This window comes from Cajanus cajan, chromosome 7, assembly GCF_000230855.2.
Source record: "Cajanus cajan strain Asha chromosome 7, NIPB_CcT2T_4, whole genome shotgun sequence".
NCBI lineage: Eukaryota > Viridiplantae > Streptophyta > Magnoliopsida > Fabales > Fabaceae > Cajanus > Cajanus cajan.
In genome coordinates, this window is record NC_138523.1 from 55,959,542 (window position 1) to 55,977,864 (window position 18,323).

Below are 18,323 nucleotides of genomic sequence, written 5' to 3' on the forward strand. Positions count from 1 at the left end.
TTCCTCAAAATGATCTTAAATTCAAAACTATAAATCATAAATTGAAGCTTAATTTTATTTATCACACTATATATGTATAATTTATTTTTAATTATTAAAAAACCCAACTATGGCTGTTTAAAACAGCCATTATTCTCATTCGTATGAATAATTTATTTTTAATTAAATGAAAATAATCTAAATTAAAATAAACTCATTAAGATGATTCTACAACCGTTGGTGTCCACATTATGGGGTGCATTGGATTAAGATTTAAATGAAATTTAAAGAATTTTTTTATTGTAAAAAGATTTTGTGGTATTTAATCAAGTTTTTTTTTTATATATAAAAAAGTCTTGTGATATTTAATAAAGACAATTGAGATTTTTTTTATAGAATCCATCAAAATCTAGAGATATTCAATTAAGACAATTAAGATTTTTGTATGAGTTCCATCAAAATCTGATGGTATTTAATTATTTTTAAATAATTAAATAAATTAAAATAAATTTTTTAAATAAATTTGTTGGCTAAAATAAAAATTTATTTATTTTAAAGAAATTAAAAATATATTTAATTTGATATCATAATATTATATATTTTAAATTTATTCTTAAGTAACAATTTTTTATAACTGTAAAAATTGAATCAAATCAAACAATTTGAAATTTTACAATAAATTTAAATTTGAATTGTACTTAATTTCTTTAATTCAAGAAGGTTTCTAAGGTGAAACACTACCTCAAATGCCTCAACAGTAGTATACTTTTTTTTTCCTACTAATTTTACTATAGAAATAATATTTTAACAAATAAATAATATAAAAATAATATGTTTTAATTCATATTTTTAATCAAACATTGAGATTGAAATGTATAAAAAAACTCATTCTTTCACTTTCTCTTGATGTAACAGTGTGCCACCGAGAACAACACCGTCTCAGTGTTGTCGATGCTCAACCCCGGCCGGTGAGATTGAGGGAGTACAACTGTACAAGGGTAAGGGGAGAAGGAGAGAAAAAGAAAATGCCAACGAAGATTATTTTCTTTCCTTTTCTTTACCATTTTTTCAATTGGTTTTGATTTACTTATTCTTTTCTTTTTTGCAAGATGATGATTATTTTCTTCCTCTTAGATAGACCAAGTTGAATTTTTGATAACTTGAAAGCAATAAATCTAGAGTTGAACCTGTTGTGAGAATTTGGGTATGATGATATCAAATATTTTTAGTTAAAACTTTGTGATAATTTTGCTTTTTGCTAAATCACTCATAGGGGGGACATCTTGGTTTGCAATCGGAACTTGTCAAAGGATTTTTCTTCACATGTGATCAATGCGAACATGAAGAAAATTATTTTCTTTTGTTGTACTCTTCTTCCAAAGGGATGGTGGTGAGATGCGATTGAGAGTAGAATTGAGAAAGAAAGGGGAAAAAAAATGGGGAAGAGAGGGAGGAGGGAGAAGAAAAGGGGGAGAAAATGAATCCCACTTACAAAGGTCAAAAACCTATCGAACAAATTTCATAAAACATTTTTCGTTTTTTATTTAAGGGCAAAAATATAAATTGGTGAGAAACAATCTCAATCATTAAATTTAATATTTTATATATAACTACTTGTACCATATAAATCATTTAAAGCTTCTTTATTTTGTTATTTCATCCATGAACCATCTAATAAGATGCTTCGTGCCAGAATTTTTCTTAATCCAAATTACTTTAAAATAAAAAATTCATCAAAATCGTACCAAAAGCACCTCTGTGTTATCAATTATTTATCACGTGAACCGAGTTTGACCAACAGCTTACCCGCAGCCTTCTTGGGTCCATTACCATGTTTCCACAAGTGCAAGTGGATATATGAACTTTTGAAAGTTTGATCGTTTAAAATCGTAAATCAACGCTGATTGGAACCACCTTGTCCTATATATATATATATATATATATATATATATATATATATTCCCTCTTGCGTATATATTACCTGGAAATCAGTGTCTGCCCATCTTTTTTCCAAATGTAAGGTTAAGGTCGGAGAAAAAACTAGGTGCTTGCTATGAGCAAGTTGGTAAATGGTCGACGATTGAGAGAAGTGTACAGAAATTTGTCCTTTTTAAAAAAAATATGTGAAATTACTCGTAGGCTTCTATTAAAATATTTGACTATAGAAATTTTTTGATATACCAATATTCTCTCACCCTGTTGTGTAACCTCTTTCATACGTTGCGAAATGAGTATATATAGCCACATTTGTATTATTGTAAACTAGTAGTATAAGTTATAAATTTAATATAATATATTTTATAAATTTATTTAACATAATTCCTAATTAATAAACTAATTACACTCCAGTTTTAGAACCTGAAGTTTTTGCAAATAAAAATTAAAAAAATGCAACTTTGATTAATAAATTTCACTAATCTTCAAGTAATTAAAATAATTTTTAATTACCTACAGGTTTAGGAAACGTAGGGAATTGAATTAATTCCTAAACCCTAAACCTTAAACTCATAATTTTTTAAATTTTTTAATTTATAATTTTTTAAAAAATACTTAATTATAATCATATAGAAATGACTTCAAATTATGAATTCCAATACTATTTATTAATTTCTCCTATATATCCTACTTTGCCAATTTTTGGTAGGATAGAAATACGTATATACCTCACTTTACTATTCCTAATTGTGGCCATGACCCACCTCATTGGAAACAAAATTCCTGCAGAACCCATGCAAATTATTTGTTCTCCTTCCACCAACCAAAGCACCAAAATTTCTTATTTCCATCCTCTTTCACTTCTTCTCAGTTCATTATCAATGGAAACAAAAACAGTGTAGAAGTGGGGTATATGCAAAAGTTTCCGCGTTCAGGAATAGTCCACGTCAATTGAAAGTTAAAGTTGCAAATGGGTTTTAAAAAAATACTCTGGTTCGATTAATAAATGGGAAGTTGGCATCAATCTTCTCTTTCATTCACAATTTCAGGATGGCTGCTATGCCCACAGTTTCCAAAAGCTTTCTCTTATTTGTTATTCTCATTCTCATGATCATGTCTCTAGCCACAGCCCAGCCAAGCTTTGTGAAATATTATTGTGATGACAACAATGGCAACTACACTGCTAATAGCACCTTCCAGGCGAATCTCAACACCCTTCTCTCCAAACTCACTTCCAACACCGAAACCAACACCAACTACGGCTTCTACAATTTCTCCAAAGGCCAAAACCAAAACTCTGACAAAGTCAACGTCATTGGGATGTGTAGAGGAGATGTCAATACAGAAGCTTGCACTAGTTGCCTCAATGATTCAGTAGTCCTTCTCACACGCCTTTGTCCAAACCAGAAGGAGGCAATTGCGTGGTATGATTCGTGCATGCTGCGATACTCTAACCGCTCAATATTTGGAATCATGGAATTTGAACCTTCATATTTAATATCCAACAACAAATATGCAACAAGCGTGGATCGGTATAATGAAGTTGTTGAGGACCTGCTGAGAAGTCTAGCGAGCAAAGCTGCTTCCGGTGATTCCCACCTTAAGTTTGCTGAAGCAAGTCAGAAAGGTCCAAGCTTTCAAACTGTATTTGCTCATGTTCAATGCACACCTGATTTATCAAACTTACAATGCAACCAGTGCTTGTTTAGAGCAATGTCATATATCCCAAAATGCTGCTCTGGCAAGGTACGTGGCAGAATTTTTAAACCCAGTTGTAATCTTAGATTTGACACCACCCCATACTTGGATCCTACTTATGTGCCACCTTCACTCACACCGCAATCACTTCCTTCTCCTTCTCCATCCATCCATGCCACTTTCAGAAAAGGTACATGTTCCATGCTACTTATATTTTGGCTACATATCGAAAAGGCTCCTTCGTATGATTATTATTCTCAATATGCATATGATTTTTGCAGGTAAGAGCAACTCGTGGCGAACTGTCATAGCCATAATTGCGGCAATTGTCTCCGTTATGATACTAGTCACCTTTACGTGCATCTATTTAAGACGAAGGAAGCCAAGGATGTATTTTGAAAGTAAGTTCATTTTTTTTCCTATAACTAACGATTATGAAGTCGACTACGATGTGACGATGAAATCTTCATTAAACAAATCATGACCGTAGACCAATAATTGTTTGGTCTTAAGTCTTGACAGATTTTTTTTCTTTTCAATCATATAATTCTTCTTAATTACTATCAATTAAGCAAATAAAAATTGTATAGTGCATATGAAATAAAATCTGTAACTCAAATGATGAGGAACTCAACCATAAGAAGAAAAAAAATGTAGATTTGCTGCAGCCCCAATCTTGGATATCATTTAAAGAACCTGCTTAAACTCACATTCCGCAGGTGAATCTGAAGCTGACTATGACATTGAACCTACTCAGACATTACAATTTGACTTCCAAGCCATCATAGATGCAACAAATAACTTTGCAGATGCAAATAAGCTTGGACAAGGTGGATTTGGACCAGTCTACAAGGTAGGATAACATCTACAATAAGCTAAACATAACCTCTTTGTCACAACGCAGTTTGCTTAATTAAGTAGCTGGCCGTGGATTAAACATACCAAAACTCTTGAATATTTTCAGGGTACGCTTCCCAGTGGCAAAGAAGTTGCTATCAAACGGTTGTCCAGGGGTTCTGGCCAAGGAGATATAGAATTTAAAAATGAACTGCTATTATTAGCAAAGCTTCAACACCGAAATTTAGTAAGGCTACTGGGGTTTTGTTTGGAAACAGGAGAAAGGATACTGGTGTACGAGTTTCTTCCCAATAAAAGCCTTGATTACTTCATATTTGGTAACACATTTTCTGTTTGATTGCCCTGTATGTCTGTTACATTTTTATTTGCTAATGGGATGCTCTGAACAAAATTTAAAAGAATAGTCTTTCCTTTGGCATGTAGATCCAATCAAGCGTTTATCTTTGGATTGGGACAGGCGTTACAAGATTATCCAAGGTATTGCTCGAGGTCTTGTTTATCTTCATGAAGATTCTCGACTACGCATTATTCATCGCGATCTCAAAACAAGTAACATACTTTTAGATGAAGAAATGAATCCTAAAATATCAGATTTTGGCATGGCAAAATTGTTTGCCACAGATCAAACTCTTGGAAATACACTTAGAGTTGTTGGAACCTAGTAAGTAAACATAATTTACTAAAATAAATATTTTTCTTTTCTATTAGTTTTCTTTGGCAAAAAGCTTAAGGCGAAAAAAAATGTATGTTATCTATATCTTATTGAGTTTTACATGTTAATTTACAGTGGATATATGGCACCAGAATATGCAATGCATGGATATTTTTCAGTGAGATCAGATGTTTTTAGTTTCGGTGTATTGATTCTTGAGATAGTGACAGGACACAAAAACAGTGATATCCGCCACCCGGACAGTGGTTATGTAGAACATCTAATAAGCTTTGTAAGACTACAATTTGTGTCGCAAATAACAATCTTCTTGGCCTTAAAATAGTCCATGACATTGTACAAATTCTTGCAGGCATGGAGGAACTGGAGGGAAGGGACTGCATTAAACATTGTAGATCAAACACTGGACAACAATTCAAGAGACGAATTAATGAGATGCATCCATATTGGATTACTGTGTGTTCAAGAAAACGAAGCCAACAGACCAACCATGGCAACAGTTGTAACCATGTTCAACGGCGACTCTATCAGTCTTCCAGTACCCTCACAACCTGCATATTCTATGAATGCCAGAGTTCCATTAGATACGAGATCAGATGTGTCAAGAGATAACTCCATGCAAGCATCATCAACTAATGAGGCTTCGATTAGTGAGCTAGTTCCTCGCTAAATTTTACTATAGTGGAGTGGTGACACTAATTAAGAAGCATTACTTATTGATTTTAATTCGGCTCCCTCAAGCCAAACAAATGCTTGTTGTATCGTGATAGAAAGAAAGTATATCTTGATGTAGAATTCTCCAAGCACATCAAGATATTAGCCATCAATTTTTATTAATACCTGCAGAATTAATTCAGTAGTGTAATGAGGGGCTTCATTAATTGATTTTAATAAAAACAATTTTAATACGGTGCTATGCCCTTGTCGTACTCCTCTCCAGATATGCTATTTGTATTTGAGAGGGATACCTTTATAAGGAAGGTTATTTGCATACAATTCGTAATTTTACTTTTCATCATTATTTAAAAGATTTTTTTTACTGTATATTTTATATATTCTTATTTCACTTCTTATTTTTATAATGAAAGACTTTATTTATATTCTGTGAATCCAAAAAGTACTTTAAAAACGTAAAAATCTGAGAGCATCAATGAGTTATTTTGCTTAAAATAGAAAGAAAAAAAATCAATAGTTTCAACTCCAACCTGCTAGTCTTCCAAACACAAACCTAGGAGCAAGAAAACGAAGATATAAAGTGGGTGTATACCGGTTAGATTTAAGTCAGATTTGATTGAATTTAAGATTCAATATAATCTAATCGAATACTGAAATTAGGTTTGTATTTTTTCGACTCAATTCAATCAAATCCGATAAAATTGGACTGATTAGATAATTAAGTTGATGGATTTAAACATTAATATTTTTAAATTAAAAAACATTATAATATATATTTCAAACAACACTGATAATTACATATGATATATATAACACGTGTTTTAAAAATCCAGATAACTCTAAGGAGAAAAATACTCCTAAATAATATATAAGACAGTTGATCAACATCGAATAACAAGCAAGAATTAAGCAAGTGTAGAAATAAAATAACCAACCGTGTCATCGCATTCTATCTCGGTTTGGATAAGGAGAATTTATATAGGTCAATTTACTTCCATAATATTTTTTCGCGAATATTTAGGTGAGATAAGTAAAGAACAAAGAAAAGTGTGAGATCAGATTGAAATAAAGGGAAACCATAAAAATTATAAAAGAAAAGTATTGTTTAACGTTGAGTACTTATCTGCGTACATTGTCTATTTAAACAAGACGTAAACCAACAAATTAGGCGAGTTCCAAGATGATGTATTTTAGTTAAGGAATTGATTTTTTTTTTCCTTCTACTCGAATAACCAAATGACTATGCACCTTCTCCAAAAAAAGTAGAAATGACTACCACCTTCATGACCAAAATCTATCGAGGATATAGTTGATAATTGATGCTTCATTTACCGAATTTGGAGTTGATTTATTTGCTGCTCACTTGATCTTGCTTCCCTTGAATTATCATCTGGTGACTGCATGTTTGAAAGGCTTCAGATATACTATCTCCAACAAATGTAGCTTCTGAAGGTACCGGGAGAGTCAGAGAATGACTATTAAGCATGAGTACAACAGAAGCCATGGTTGGTCTGTCAGCCACATTTTCTTGAATACATAATAACCCAATGTGGATACATCTCATTATTTCATTTTGCGAACCGTCATTTAACGTGGGATCTATAATATTTGCAGCTTTTCCTTCCCTCCAGTTTCGCCATTCCTACATGAATTTGATAAATTGCAAATTTTAGTTAATTCACACACAAATTCCATTTCTACTGATGTGAAGAAATCATTTTCTAATCCTATTATATATAATGACAAAGAAGAAGAAAAGAAAAACTTACATAGCTAAATAGTTGCTCCACATTCTCCCCGTGACGAACATCACTGGTTATTTTTTGACCACTTACAATCTCAAGAACTAGTATACCAAAACTAAAAACATCTTATTTTGCTGAAAACTTGCCATATAATGCATACTCTGGTGCCATATATCCACTGTATGTCCATCAAAGACAAGTTTAATTAGTCATAAAATTCATACCTTTTAATGGTGACGTAAAATATTTTATATTTACTTGAAAATTGATTGAAATTAAGCTTCTATTAATCTATGATATATTTTTATACTTACTAGGTTACAAAAATTTTACTTGTATTAACTTCTGTCATACTAATTTTGCCATTCCAAAATATGATATCTTTAGATTCATCTTTTCATCCAAGAGAATATTACTTGTTTTAAGGTCACGATGTATAATTTGCAATCGAGAATTCTCGTGAAGATAGAGTATACCTCGAGCAATACCTCGGATGATTTTATAGCGCTTTTGCCAATCTAATCGTGCTTTCTTTATTGGATCTATTAGACACCAAAACCATGTGAATATTGAAGCAATTTTAGTGGTCAGAGTCTAATTATGCAGATATTTAATATTACCAAATATGAAGCGATCAAGACTTTTATTAAGAACAATTTCATAGACAAGTAGCCTTTCTGCTCCTTCCAAGCAGAAACCAAGTAGTCTAACTAAATTTCGGTGCTGAAGTTTGGCCACTAAATGCACTTCATTCTTAAATTCCACATCTCCTTGCTCAGAATTCCTGGACAACCTTTTGACAGCAATCTCTTGTCCATTGGGAAGCTCACCCTAGAAGCATATCACAGTCAACTATTGTATCTGAATATAACATGTTTTGATGAAGAGATGATATATATTTATTGAATGAAAAGTGTCACCTTACTTTGTAAACAGCTCCAAACCCGCCTTGTCCAAGTTTATTAGAATCATCGAATTCATTTGTAGCAACTCGGATGGTGTCAAAGTCGAATTGCAATGACTCGGAAAATGTAATTTCATCTTCCTGATTATCGTCTTCTCCTTTAACTGCACCTGCATGGGACCCAGGTAAATTAAATTAGTGAGTTATTCAGATTGGATCAATGAATGCATCAAAAAAATTAAATAACAGAGGGAGTGGATTTGCGATTTATTTTAGGCAACCGCCCCTTTAAATTGTAAGGCTAATTTTTTTCTATTACAACAAATAACAGCAAATCCATGTTTAGAACCATAGACTAACTTGCAATATTTTTTCTGGGCTTCCTCACTCTTAGATAGATGGAGAAAAGAATGAGCACCAAAACAACACTAGCAACTGGCACTACTACGGCGATGATAGTTGGTGATCTGTTGCTCTTTCCTGCACAAATCATAACCCTCGGTTCATGGATTAAGACTAATGAATACTCAAAATTCCATGAGTTGAATAGAAAGACAACATAAGTAAAACAACACCTCCGAAAGAGGAAAACGTAACAAGTTACAAGTACCTTGTGAAGTGTTGTTGGTACGTGGAGGGTGATTGTAGCGGGATGGTAGGTCCGTAGAAGGGATAAGGATCAAATCTAATTCTACAATTGGGTTTTAAAACGTTGCCTCCAGCCATGCCAGTGCAACATTCCGGGATTTCTGATATAGCATCACGCAAGCACAAAGTGCAATCTTCCGATGACAAATCAGGCATGCACTGTGCATAACCGAATATGGTTTGAAAACTAGGTGCAGGTGTAGTACTTGTAGCATACTTACGACGAGAGTCACCAGATGAAGCGGTGCTTGTCAAACTCGTCATCAAGCTCTGGAGCGCTTCGTTGAATTGATCCACGGGACGGGACCTTTTACTTTCAGTGTGTACACGGTTTCCCGCGTAGGTTTATTTTCCATGACGCCAAATATTGGACGGTTGGCGTAGCGCAACATGCAGTCTGGAAGCCACGCAATGGCCTCTTTCTGGTTGGGACAGTCGTTGATGAGAGTGAGTTGGGATTGTCGAGGCATTCGTCAGGCTTACGATCGCCTCTACAGAGGCCAATGGCGTATACTTTGTCTGTGTCTTGGCCATGGGAGAAATTGTAGAAACCGTAGTTGATTTCTGTGTGGGAAGAGAAGGTGGATAAAAGGGTGTTGAGATAAGTGCTGTTCACTGTCTAGTTCCCTTTTGCCCATGTCATCATTTTCTCAAACAGACATAAAAAACAGAAATGAAAGGTCTAATTCTCCTCACCTCCTCCCAATTCAGCCCAGGGACCAACCTTTATATTTACATAATCAACCTCCTTTCCTTTGTTTTCTTTGCACTTTCACCTCATTCTTCCTCTATTTCGTCTCCAATCTATTACTATTTCTTTTTAAGTTTAATTATTTTTGGTTCATTTTATAAACTTTATTTTTATATTTTTATATTGTCAAATATTTTATCTTAATATTTTGAGTTTTTTTTTCCTCTTTTAGTTTATGTTGTTTATTTGTGTAAGGACATAAAGATGAAGTGTTTATATTTTTTAATGTTAAAATAAATAATAAAAGTGTGTAATTAAATTTATAAATGGGGGAGTGATTGTAAATATTATTTAAGGAATAAAATTTTTCAAAGAATATGGACATTAAAATAACATATTATATTTATTAATAGTTATGGAAAAGATTAAGTTTAGGTAACTGTAATTTCAAGTTTCTTAAATTAACTTTGAATTATTATTTTTTAAAACCCAAAAATTTGGTCCACAGGTTAACGAATAACTAATTTAAATCTTGATGTAAAGAAAAAACTAATTTAAACTTGATAATGATTTGCAGTCCCATACTCCTATTGAATAGGCCATAGTTTGTTTTTTATATACAAATTTTTAGATTATTTTATTTTTATAACTACTTATGGAATCACTCTCCCTCTCTCTCATCTTCATTATCTCCGACTATTTTTTTCACTTAATTTTGTTTACATTCAGTAAGCCTTTAACTATTCGTCTATTTTATTAATTAATTTTTTTACACATCACCTATTTCACTAATTATTTGTGAGATAAAATTAATTACTAGAATAGTAAATAATATTAAATAATGATAAGAAATTGGAGTGGTCAGAAACATAACAACCTAAATTGGATTCTCGTCACAACTATTTTTGTAGTTTTTTTTTATAAATAATATTAGAAGAAACAGATTGAAAATTGCCAAGAAATTATTTATTGGATTTATTTTTCACAGTTTGTTGTGCACTTCATCATCATCGTCGTCACTTATTTAAACATTAATATTATTAATACAAATTATTTAAATAAATTTAAAATATACGTATAATATGAATGTAATTATGTATTTATTACCCGTGTGAAAACACATATACCGTACTAGTAATAATAATAATATTTTTTGAATCTCAAAAACTGTGAAAGAAGACGACCAATAAGGACAAAGTAGTATTATGAATAAATGGAAGTTTAATTAAATAAGTTTCTCTATTTGAGTATTGTGTTGTGTTAGATCACTTCCATCCATCGTATTTTGTAGATTTTCTTAAAAAACAATTGTTTGTCTCTTTTTATAATATTTCCAAATTATTTTTATTAATTATTTTTTACTATAAAATACCCTACTTTATTTTAAAATAAAGTTTATAAATTAATTTTGTTTCTCTTATAACACTATTAATTAAGTGAAAAACAATTATATAAAAATTGAGACTATGAGTCACAATGATTTTAAGTAGTAATTTTAAAATATAATAAAATATGATAATATTAAGTATAAATTAACCAACTTTCTTCGATAAATATGAATTAAGTAAAAAAATTCTTATATTTTAAAAAAATAATATAGATCTATTTTTGTAGCTTTATTCAAACGGTTAATGTTGAAATTAATAATGTTTTATAATCATGTTAGATTATTTTAATATATTTAAAATTGAATGAAACCTAATGTATCTTAATGGTTTTCTCATCTAGTTGATCTCACTTCTTTGCATTTTCTTCAAAAAAATATGTAAAAATAATTATTTATTATTTTTATTTAAATTTTAATCACCCTTTTTACTCTGATACATTTTCTCTTAATATACTCTTTTTTATTAAATATGTAACTAAGGTGAGAGTTAGGCAAAAACTCTTTGTCTGATATGCAGTCGAACATGAATTTTGTCACATCAAGTGCGAGGTCTCAAAGGATCTCCACCTCGATTACACCAAGCGTGATTTGAATGGTATTGGGTGTGAGCGAGATAGAGAGCTTCCTATCTCGATGGTGCCAAGCATGAGGTAAGTTGGGTTGGGGACGGGATGCCTGGATGATATGTTGGTGTTTTGGTAAATTTGTATGATGCATGTGAATTGTTCTATATATGTTGATTGGATATGACATATATAGACGATTATATGATATGATGAATTTTTTGCATATTTTGATTGGATAACATATGTAGATATTTGTATTGTGTTGAAAGATGGTGAATATATGTAGTTTGTATGATGTATGGTGTATGATTTTGCAGAGCATTAATGTGCCATTTATGAGTGATGTTGCTGATCTTCATATGCATTGATTAGATGTAATGTATATAGTAGATGTAAGATGAGGTGTAGATACTAAAGATGAGATATAACATCAAAGCATGTTGGCTAACTTAGGACTTGATGAGAGAAAATTATTTTGCAAACTAAAGATCCCACATAGGGTATCTTAGAGTGGTGCTCGGGTAAGCCACTATTGAAAAACCCTCTTTAAGTAGGTGTGTCTCTTGAAGTGGGTTTTGAGGTGAGTTGAGTCTCCTTTAGGCCCTTAGTTAGTGATTGAGTAAGGTAGGAGGTTGAGGACTACAACCCTTAACCAAGTGCCTAGATATGTTGCGTAGTTCCTTGAGGATGGTCAGTGGGTTATGTGATTTGATAATGCATGTTAAAGTTGTGATATGTCCATACCCAGTTGTACCACTCTTAATGGTAGAACCGGATTTTCCTATTGTAAGTGATGAGACTCGAGAAATCAGAGTAGGGATTGATATCCCATTTTGTTGTGATCAAGTCGGGGCTTCAGACATGAAAACGATTTGGTTAGTTCGGTAGGGTGGTAATCACTTAGACTACTCATGTTGTTAGAAAATCTCCATAGGTAAATGTGTGACAACGTATTGAATGATATGTTTGCATATGATGAGTGTTTAGGTGTGTTCATATTCATTGTTGATGTCTCGTGTGATATGATTTGGGTGAGAACATGTTTGCTTGGAGTGTTGTGACTTTTATGTATGGTTGTGGTGTGATGTTATATATTATAGAATTATTTTTTATATGTACATGTTTTTGAACTCTAACTTACTCTTTTTATTTTCATGATGGTATGGACTACGACATTTCATATGTTATATGAGAGTAGATCAACACTAGGCTTGAGGAGCTACTACATGTAAACAACGTGATCTTTTGTTGATGACGATGTTACTATATGTAGCTTGTATACATGTACTTGATCGTACTAGGATATAAGATTATTTAGGATTATTGTATACATATATGCATATATGCATATATATATATATATATATATATATATATATATATATACTGTTTATATTAGTTCTGTTGTTTTATTTATATATTCATGTTATATATATGTGTGTGTCACGTTATTTTCCTTGATCCTGTATGTTCTAGTAATATAGTTTTTGTTATTAATGGTAGGGATTACGTTGGATGTGGTGATCATGGTTGATTGTTATAATGTCATAGATTTTAGTTATTTTAATTTAGTTGTTTATGTGAATTTTTTTTAAAAATAGTTAATTCTTTTATTTGTTGACATAAAATTATTTTTATTCATTTATTTTGTCTAATTTATCATTTAAATTATATTTTTTTTATTAATTTTAGAGATAGAATTTATAACATTTTAATTAATTATTATTGTATTAATTATTTTAATATATTTATTTGCTTTTAATTATTTTTAATATCAATTTATTTTATAATATATATATATATATATATATATATATATATATATATAATATAGAAAGAGATTTGAAGGAAAAGAAAAAGTTACGTAACTTTTTCTTTTCATATATATATATATAGAGGAGAGATTGTTTACCGTAAGAGTAAGTATATATAGAGTTCCGTTATTTTACATTAAATTTTAATGATATAATAGTTAAATTTAAAGTTCTTAATACATAGATCAAGTCTGTAAATTTTTTAAAATTTTAAAAATTACTTGATGTTTTATTTTTTTTTAATTCAAATCAATATATAAATTTTTTATTATCCGTTAATTTGAATTAATGAAATGAAATATTAAATAATTTTTAAATTTTTTAAAAATTTATAGACTTAATTTATATATTAAAAATTTTAAATTTAATAATTAAATTATTAAAATTTAATATAAAATATAAAATATTAAATAAAATAAATCTAAATAAAATTTAAAATAAATGAAGTCTTCCTCGTATATATATATAAATAATATAATTCAGCAAAAGAAGGGTTATTTAGAGTGGATTTAATAAATAATGAAGATGGATGACATCCCATGTTTAGGGATATATATATCTTTCACCTTTTCATCGAATTCCCGTTCAAACTGGATTGATGTTGACGTTATTGTTTAAGTACTATATTATTGTAACTTGAACGCGTGTTTTGACTTGTCAAAGTATACCTCTTTGTCCCAAATGAATCAAGAATTAACATTGCTATCGCCGTGCCGGTCGTTGCCGTTGTTGTACTCCTGGTAGTCTCCGTCTACAAATATTTTGGAGCGACAAGACGAAGATACAAATTTAGGGGCTGTTTCGTATTAGAAAATGTTTTCTTTTTAATTTAGAAAATATGTTTAATTTAATTATATACATATAGCTGATTATATAGTTTATTTGTTAAAATTAAAATTTAGTTACATTAACTTACAATTAAAAAAATATCAAAAAGAAGTTGTTATATTCAAAGGATTGAAATAATTTATTACATTATTTTTTTACTTATTAATACACATAATAATGTATATTGTATAGAATAAATAAATCATAAAATTTTTCCATTATTTATTATCTGTGTTCAATAGTTTTTTTTTTAATTTATAAAATTACATTGAAAATAATAAAGTTTGAATTTAAGACATATTATTCTAATTTTTATTATTAGATCAGTTCTACTAATTTTGATATTTAATAATTAAACAAAACTTATGTTAATAATTATATTATGTATAGCAGAATAAAAAAAATTATATTATATATATAGGTAGTAAGATGCTTGCTCCAATTAAAAAGTTAATATGCAATTTATATTACCTTTATAAAATAAAGTGAACACTAATTTTTGAATATAAGGTATTTACTAACATTATGTTGGTTTGAGTATATAACTAAATTCATATATTTTAAATAAGATTTAGAATTTGAGTTTTATAGGTAAAAATATTTTTAATTGAGATAGGATGTAACAATAGTTATCAAAACGGGCTAGTCTACTTGGTTTGATCTAATCCACATCAATTCGCTTTTTAAGTAGGTTGATTCGATATGACTCACCAACCTTAATGTCCAAAAAATTTTAACCCGGCTCAACCTATCATGGGTTGGTGGACTAAATGGGTTGGTCCGCCAAGCCACCGAATTTTTTTATAAAAAAATTAATTTAAAATAATCTTTAATTTAAAGTAAAATTTGTTAAACTAAGTATCATGCATACAATATTAAATTTAAATTAAAAATTGTACAACTTTAAATAATCAAAATAAAAATCCTTTTATGAAAGTAATTATTCATCAATATTAAATTTCATTAGAGGTTTGAATAGTTACCAATTTCATGTTGTTTAACATTAACTTTATATTTATCTATAAAAAATGGTATTTTGTTAAAATAATATATAATAATATATGGTTAAGTAGATTGTTAGTGGGTTGGGTTGATGAGAGTGTAAGTAGGTTAGGTGGGCAGCCCGACCTACCATGGGTTCAACCCAAGTGGGCCAGGTCAAAAGTGGGTCGAATTACATTTTTTGACCCATTATGAAATGTTTCATTTTTTTGGCCCGACCCGTTTTAAAAGTGGGTTGGGTTGGCCCACGGGTCAAAACTCATTTTGATAGCTCTAGATGTAATGGTCTAATATGTTGCTACATTTGTTATTAAACAGTTACTATGCAGCAAAAAATTAAATAACATTCATCAGAATTAGAGTTTATTATACAATCAATAACTAGTATCAAATATATACATGCTTTATACAAAATAGAGTATTAATTGCAAAATAAACCTAAGCGTTGGTTGATATCTATACAAAATCCGACTATCTAGGAGTAGTCATCAACAAAATCCTAACCACCTACAAAGTGACTATCTTGTAACTATATATATATCATCCTGCTCAATCATGTCTTACTCTCATACCAAGTATGATCATTATAGTTCCAACTACTAGGAAACACAAGATAAGCTTGTGAAAAGAATTCAACATAAATGTCAATTAAAGTAATAAGCAACATAGGCACATCACAATACAACAACTACAACATACATCAATAGTTCAACACAATAACTTAATCAATTTCAACATATTCAACACAATAATATACATAATTACATCTAATGTGTCGTCATGCATGTTAGCTATGGAGATCTCCCATAACATAAAATGAGTAGTTTAAGTGGCTAGACCTTACCAAACAACAACGTATGACTTATCTCAACTAGGCCAGCTAACAACTTAATCTAATTTCTTAGGTTCGTCACTTAAATTAGGAAGTCTAGTATTATTTTCAAGGTAGAACAATTTAGGTATGAGTCTATCATGATATTAGCTTGCATCACTAAGCCACTTATGAGATTAGTCCATCGACTATCCTTCGGGTACAACACCCCTCCAATACTAGTCCCTAACTCGATACTTTACTCAATTAGTCACTTTATACACGTGTGTCTCGACCTTTCCCACATATGAATATCACATAAAACCTAGAGGGGACAACTGAAAAATAACTTACCCATTCAGAGGTCAGCTTACCTATGGAAGGGTTACAATTAGACTCTCGGAGCACCGTAACATTTATCTGTACAATGTGATATTCTAATTTCGAAAATAACTTACTCCCCTATAGTTTTTATGTATCGTAACTAAAACATGTATCTATTCCATTTATCTATATCTTACGAGCTTAACAACTATAACAACATATAACTTATGCAACGTTCAACTTTCAACTTTACAACATATCAACTTAAATAACGTAAATATCATATATCTTTACAAAATGGGAAACTTTAATAGACATCGTCTATATTAGCATTAATTAGGCAACTTAAAATAACAAACAACTTTACAACGTGATCAACTTACTACGTATCAACACACACACACTCACACATATATCATCTTAGAACGTCACTTATACAAGTTTCATCATCAATTAACTATTAGAACAACTTAAACAACAGTTTTGCAACATGCATCTCGCACCCGACATCACTCACTAGGTGTCCAACGCCATCGAGGTAAAGAACACTCTCTTGTCCACGCGGCACAAAACCACCTACGTCTGACGTTGTTCAGGTAGAAAGTGCCCCCACATTCTTGTGCCTAGCATGAAAAAACTCACGCTCGAACCCAAACCAGGCAAATAGCCTTTACCTAACCCAAGCTTAGCGCCACTCCCCTAACACCTAAATGAACCCAGACAGAGATGAGTCTTTCTCCTCACACTCAATGTCATTCAACCCACACGTCTAATGTGATTCCAACTCGAGACGAGTCTCTTTCCTCATGTCTAGCGTCACCAATCCTTTGCTCGGTCTGATTAAGAAAGAGACCTCTCCTTGGAATCGCGCCTAGAATCCTGAAGGTGCGTCTGATGTGATATCAATTTTTGTACTTGTGTAAAAGCTAATTTTGGCCACTCCAGCTAAAAAATCAGAGTTCCAAACAACATGCATTGCACAAAAAAACATTTAAAAAGCCTAAAGAACATCATTTCATCATCAAAAATAACATGCAATGATAATCACTCAAGAATCAACTCATTTCTCATATCTCTCTTCAAAGTTATAAAACCCTCTTAACTTCATCATTTCATCACCTAATTCTTCTCAATAATCCAAAATCAACACATTTCAACATTACAATGCACTTCATGCACACAAAATTCAAATTCACAACTTCCCTTACTTTGAAAGAAAAATTTGCAAAAAGGAGAAGTAGTAGAAGAAGCAACTCTGTGCACTACCAACTTGAGGTTCCAACCTCGAAGCCTAGATCTTCACCACTTCTAACTAGCTAGAATCAGTTGAGGAATGGAGGAAAAGGAAGATTCTTAATGAAAAATGGAGAAGAAAGAAATAAGAAGGAAGAGGGAATTCTCTCTCTAGCTTCTCCCTATAGCTTTTGGAAAACTTAGAGTTATGAATCACGTTTTTGAAAAATTCCAGTTATACCTTTCTAAGCTGACTCACCTTATCTCTAGTTCATGCTTCCAAAGATCAACTTCCTCTTAGGATCTAAAGCTCTCAATAACAACCATCAATCAAACAACAAAAGATATGAATTGATAGCGTACATGGGAGACTCATTATAGTTGTTTAGTTAAACTTTTCTTTAAAGATGAACCATCAAAAAAATTGGTGGATACTTCATACCTATAAATGGTAACTAAAAACACTACAATATACAAAAGTGTCACTATAAGTACAAAATATGTAAGTATAAATCTATTTGACATATAGCTACATACAATTTTAGTGTTGATTTT

The 18,323-nt window shown here is 30.9% G+C and overlaps 1 protein-coding gene and 2 pseudogenes across 2 annotated transcripts; 1 reads left to right on the forward strand and 2 right to left on the reverse strand.

Moving 5' to 3' along the window:
• Positions 1–2,818: 2,818 nt before the first annotated feature.
• Positions 2,819–6,056, forward strand: LOC109806125 (cysteine-rich receptor-like protein kinase 25). 2 transcript variants are annotated; one of them, XM_083060170.1, is made up of 7 exons: positions 2,842–3,802; positions 3,894–4,013; positions 4,332–4,465; positions 4,577–4,787; positions 4,894–5,131; positions 5,258–5,414; positions 5,493–6,056. In XM_083060170.1, the coding sequence occupies exons 1-7, from the start codon at positions 2,965–2,967 to the stop codon at positions 5,808–5,810; spliced, it is 2,016 nt and encodes a 671-aa protein (XP_082916296.1). In that variant the 5' UTR covers positions 2,842–2,964; the 3' UTR covers positions 5,811–6,056. The 2 variants fall into 2 exon arrangements, with proteins under 2 accessions (XP_020224106.2, XP_082916296.1); XM_020368517.3 differs by lacking the exon at positions 5,258–5,414 and having other exon boundaries at positions 2,819–3,802; positions 4,894–4,947.
• A 1,107-nt stretch (positions 6,057–7,163) lies between these two features.
• LOC145949235 (cysteine-rich receptor-like protein kinase 10) lies at positions 7,164–8,957 on the reverse strand (annotated as a pseudogene).
• On the reverse strand, positions 8,379–9,755 carry LOC109813324 (cysteine-rich receptor-like protein kinase 26; annotated as a pseudogene).
• Positions 9,756–18,323: the final 8,568 nt, after the last annotated feature.